The sequence below is a fragment of the Abrus precatorius genome, unplaced genomic scaffold, assembly GCF_003935025.1.
Source record: "Abrus precatorius isolate BTA unplaced genomic scaffold, Abrus_2018 Scaffold10, whole genome shotgun sequence".
Classification (NCBI taxonomy): Eukaryota; Viridiplantae; Streptophyta; class Magnoliopsida; order Fabales; family Fabaceae; genus Abrus; species Abrus precatorius.
Genome location: NW_020874292.1, coordinates 4,622,921 through 4,628,287, shown reverse-complemented (window position 1 = coordinate 4,628,287; position 5,367 = coordinate 4,622,921). Strand labels below are relative to the sequence as shown.

Genomic DNA, 5,367 nt, shown 5'->3' with positions numbered 1-5,367 from the left:
TAAAAATTAAATTTAAAATTCGCAATAAAAATAAAAGTGTGAATAATAAAAAAAAATAGTATCAACCAAATTAAACAATATTTGTTACTTATTACACGGCTGACTTTAAAAAGGCAACAAATCATTCACTAGTATTTTGATTAACTTAATGACATTTTAAAAAATGGCTTACACAAACAAGTCGATCATTGGTGTATCATGGATTAGAGTACCTGGATTGCTTCAAGAGTATTTACTACGGATGAACTGAAAATTAGATGGGGAACCCATGGTGTTGCCCATGGCCAAGAGAAAGAGGCCAAAAGTGTGGGACCCAAGATTCTGATTAAAAACAATTATTTTATTCTTAGTGATTAATGATTTCAGGGTTTTGTGGGGTTTTGACGGTTAGGGTTTAGCTCCGGAGTTTATAAGATAGAGAAAGTAAAAAATATTAAAAATAAAAACAAAAGAAAAGGGATTCGTTTTTCTCCTAACGTTATTTGGAGCAGCAGTCACGGCTTTGGGGTTTCGTTTGGTCGCACAGTGCTGTCGGCCATTCTCTCTCATTCCTCTTTTTCGCGCTTCACTCATTGGTAGGGTTCTCTTTCCGATTCCGTTCTTCTTTTCTTTCTTCTTCTTAATTCGCGTTTCGCATGTAAGATTGTTAGGTTTTTGGTTGTAGTGCTTCCTAATTGATATTTAAATTGGGGATTCTGGTGCTCCGTTGCCCTAATCTCATCGCATTGTATGCGAATCGAATGAGTTTTTTCAATTTTCGTTGGTGTTTTGCGTTCTCAGATTTGCTTCTGACGCCAATGTGTTTTGGGAAGATTAAACGTTTTCGGTTTACCTTTAGAAATTAGTTGTCCGGGTGGGGTTTCGCTGACACTTATATTGTTTGATTTGATTGTTAGGGTTACTGGAAGACGGTGATGTAATGAGAGATCTTGATTGTAGGGTTTGTTTACCAATTTTTGCCTCTTGGGGTATGTAATGTAACAGTTAGATAAGTTTTTTGTTTACTCGTGTGTGCCGAGGGATTGAGTGTTCTGAGGTGGGATTTTCTTTTGATTTGGTGGTGTTCGTTAATGTATGCGCTATTTGGTGTGCTTAAGTTTCCCATTGTCTTCAACATAATGAACTTTAGTTGCGAACATGATATGGTATTGGTAGTTCAAGGATAATTGTGGGTTCTGTTCACGTTGGATATTTAGTGATTCTTTCCCAAGAAAGTTGTTGAGCCAAAATTGTGGCAAGTTTTCGTGGCCTGGTCTTAAATAAATTTTTGAAGTTGTTATGGTTTTGGAATATGGAATGTCTGTGTAGTTAATTTACTATAATAACAGATAGAAACAAAATCTCAAATTAAATGTAACGTGCCAGTTTTACGGAAATGAATGGTTGGATAGCAGTACAGTCCATATTGGGTTGGGTACTTCCACCAATAGCAGGTTAAGTTCAGTTTCTTAATTGTGTTTGGAAGATCTCTGATGACGTAAAGCGTTACCATGATATGTAGGAAGTTCAATAGGTAGGCGTTATTCACCAAACTTTTGGGTTCTCTTTCAATTTTTCACGCATTACTGATGCAGGTTACTGTATCAAGATTCATATGTGCTTCTAGAGTGTACGGAACTTGTGAGAACCAACAGATCAGTTGAGGTAAACAGAGCTGCACTGATGGATCAGTGGGGTGTTCATCATGGAGTCATGTTCATCGGTCATCATGAGGAAGATGGAAGTCAGCCTCCTTCTGATATTTCTAAGGAAGAGGAATCAAACGATGAAGAAGAAAAAATCATTAAAACTGAACCTGTCTTTGTGCATGAAATTAAGAAACGGAAGCGACTTAGCCTTAGTCAGCTTAAAGAGGTGAAAGAGGAATCATGTGGAAGACAAAGCAATAGCAAGCTTAAGTCAAAAAAGCATGAAAGTAGGGACAGATGGTCAGCCGAGAGGTAAAGAAAATATGTGATATTCTTTCTGAATTATCTTCCTTATTATTACCATATATATAATATATATGATGTAATCGTGTGATGTAGGTATAAGTTGGCTGAGCAAAACATGTGGGAGGTTTTAAAGGCTGAAGGTGCCACATTTGAAAACCCAATAACCCGACCTGCGCTAAGATTGGCTGCCCGTAAACACATTGGTGATACTGGACTTTTAGACCACTTACTGAAGCACATTGATGGCAAAGTTGCACCTGGAGGGAGTGAGAGGTTCCGAAGATGGTTCAACACCAATGGAATCATGGAGTATTGGTTGGAAAGTGCTGACTTGGACAAGGTCCGCCAGGAGGCAGGGGTACAGGACCCTTACTGGATACCGCCATCTACATATAGGGCAGGCAGTGCCCCCTCCCAGAACACTGATTCTTCTGGTGAATTGAAACAGCTTAAAGTAGAATTGGCCCAAATGAAGAAGTATTGAACTTCGAGACTGAATTCCAAAATAATTTTGTATGGTTGCTATTATATTTTCTTAAATGATTTTATTTGCATAACAGAGATATGCAGGAGCTCATTGCCAAGAAGCCAGAGAAAAATGAGATCAGTATGATGGAGGTGAATGTTGAATAATTTAATAATTCGATGATTTGCTGTATCATATAGCACTTCATGATGTTTTGTGTTGAGTTGCTATGGCAGGATACTCACAAGGAATTTGTGAAGTGGAAAGCTATGACTGACCGTCGCCTGACTGAAATCATTGCTTCTTTGCAGGGTGTGCAGGTATCTAAGCAGTATATTGCTGTCACTTGTTCATCCTTTTAAGATTTAATGTGATTCATGTTACACTGAATATTTTTTAGTTGGTTGATTTGTTCATTTATACCATCTCTGGTTCTCACTGTAGTTTTATATGTTGACAGGGAAAGTATGGTGAACTGGTGACTTGGAAGACTAAAATTGAGCAACAGCTTGTGGAAATAACCAATAAACTGAATGATCTCCAAGCATCAAGGGAATGCACCACTTTTAGTCCTGGTTCAGAAAGATGGAAAGATTGGATAGAAGGCACCAACCTAGAGAATATTCAGGAGGATGCATTTGCAACTTGGATTGGGAATTCAGAACTACTTAATGTTCCAGAAGAGGTTGTACTTGAAGATCCCAACACAACCATACCAGCTCAGCTACCCAATGAAGAACTGACAAACAAGAAGAGGTAAGATATGCAAAGTCAATTTCATTACCCCACTCCCATACCCTGTGCACCTTTCAAGGGAAAAAAAGAACCAAGAAGGAAAAGAATGTTATTTTTCTTCTAATATTCCTCATTTCTTCCTTCAAAATAATAGCGATGTGCTGGAGTTGGTGCCTGCTAGACAAGAAGATCAACCGAATGTGACCCCTGATTCTTCTACAACTGTTAATTCAAAGTCAGACATTGACAATTCATTGATTATGTTTCAGGTGATGTTGATACTGTACATAAATACCTACTTGTAAAATTTTGAATATTTTTAAATTTGTTTGACAATGTATTCAATATTTTTAAAATTTTTTCTCACAGGAAATGTTCATGGATTTATTCAAATGGAAAGAAAAAATGGAGCAGCAGCTGTTGGAGCTATCAAATACTGTATATGGTATGCTGGCAATGAAGTAGACATCACTTTGAAGTATCAAAGCCTAGGATAGGATTATAACCACCCCTTCGATCATATTTTTCTTTGTTACTGTTAAAACTGGTAGAGTTTAGATATTGTACAGCATTAACAATCTGATCCTGAAAATCTTTGCCAACCATTAAGTTCATAGAAGAGGTTCTGGGTCTCACCTGCTTGATGAGCTGCAAATTGTTGATATGTTTGACTGGCCTTTTAACAGTATACTTGGTTATGAATTAAGGTGAAGGTAGGTCTTCAGTGGGACTGACAATGGTTGTTTTCTCGACTTGTTGGTTAAGATGAGTTCCTTCAGTATAGATGTCTTTAGGTAGGCTTTACCCGTATTTAACGTATTAGCTAGAGCTTTCTTGTTAGAACTTTTGTACTTAACCTATTTGGGAACAAATTGCCATATTTATATATAGAATCTCTACGATATCGTTTTAGCATATCTTATCGTTGTGAATTTCAAAATATACTCTCGTTTTTATGCCTTTGCTCTCACCTGGGGATGTAAACTCTTTAGTGAACATCTTTTGATTTGCTTCAAAACAACATAACCATAAATAATCCGTAGGCCTTTTTTATTTGGGGGGAGGGTTGGGTTCCAGTGAGTTACAGTGCTTGAACCAGTTTAACGTTTATCTATATAGTAATTTTTATTAGCTTGTCAGAAGTTTTGCCAAGTGAGGTGGCATTTGTGATTGACTACGATGAATGGGTGTTCCTACTACCTGGTTTCTTCTATGCTCTATGTAACTTAAGGAGCATCAGTGGCATGCTCCAAGTAATGATTTAAACCGTAGTTTTCATTTTAAAATTGATCAGCGGCAGAAATGATCAATTTGCAACCTGTTAACTTCTCTATCAGTACACTGCCTCATGAGTCACAATCTTAATGCAGATTTAGTCCGAAACGGGTAATGAAAAGGAAAAGGAAGTGCTAGCTGATTCTTGAGTATGGGTTGCGTGTCAAATAAAAAGTTCATGTGAATCGCCAGCTATGTTCAATACGGCTTTTAGTCACCAACTATCTAATCTGAAACAGTGTCATGGATGTTCTCTTGGTGATGAGCAATGACTAGCCCTTCAAACCGCTCATCGTTTCTCAAGATTCATTTCCCTCTTGTTGGGTTCGCTTGAAAGACTTAATTGGGAATAGTGTTCGCAAATCGCAACTTCGCATTGGGACTGCAGCAAAGAGGGATTGGAAGACTTGTAATTGGTTGTAGAGGCTCACCAATGGCAATGCCATAGATTATTGGACTGCAAATCAGCCAATGCCTGTGTCTGCCCCACAACTTGCCATAGCCATTTTCTGCCATCCGTTTCACGAGCTCAACCACTACCCGCTAAAACCAGATTCTGTCACCCAATTCAACGCTGAACTTAAACCGCAATTTCCAGACTCATTATGTCCTTGAAGACGGCACCATCTACGGAGCCAAACGACAAAAGAAGCCGAGTTTCACAGCAAAATCGCAAGAAAAAAGGGCTTCACCGAACCGTTTGATTTCAAAATAATGTTTCCGTTTCGTTTTTCGATTTTTTAACGTGTGTCGTCGGGTATATGTCAGAAAAAACTGTTATCTTGGTTTTATTTCGTTCCTTTTTCTAAATAAAATAAGTATAAAAAAATACTAAAAATATTTTTTATTTTAAAAAATCAGAAAAGATTTGTACAAATCATTAAAATAAAAAGGAAAAAGAGAAAGGAAAACGACAAGGATGAAAACAACACGGCACCGTAGATTTTCCCAAATCAT

General features: G+C 37.6%; 1 protein-coding gene across 1 annotated transcript; it reads left to right on the top strand.

Moving 5' to 3' along the window:
- The first annotated feature begins 250 nt into the window (after positions 1–250).
- On the top strand, positions 251–4,048 carry LOC113873222 (protein DYAD-like). Its single transcript, XM_027511265.1, has 8 exons — positions 251–575; positions 1,575–1,940; positions 2,028–2,411; positions 2,495–2,552; positions 2,637–2,720; positions 2,861–3,156; positions 3,290–3,404; positions 3,505–4,048. Exons 2-8 carry the CDS (start codon positions 1,663–1,665, stop codon positions 3,598–3,600), a joined length of 1,311 nt encoding a protein of 436 aa, XP_027367066.1. The 5' UTR covers positions 251–575; positions 1,575–1,662; the 3' UTR covers positions 3,601–4,048.
- The last annotated feature ends 1,319 nt before the right edge of the window (positions 4,049–5,367 follow it).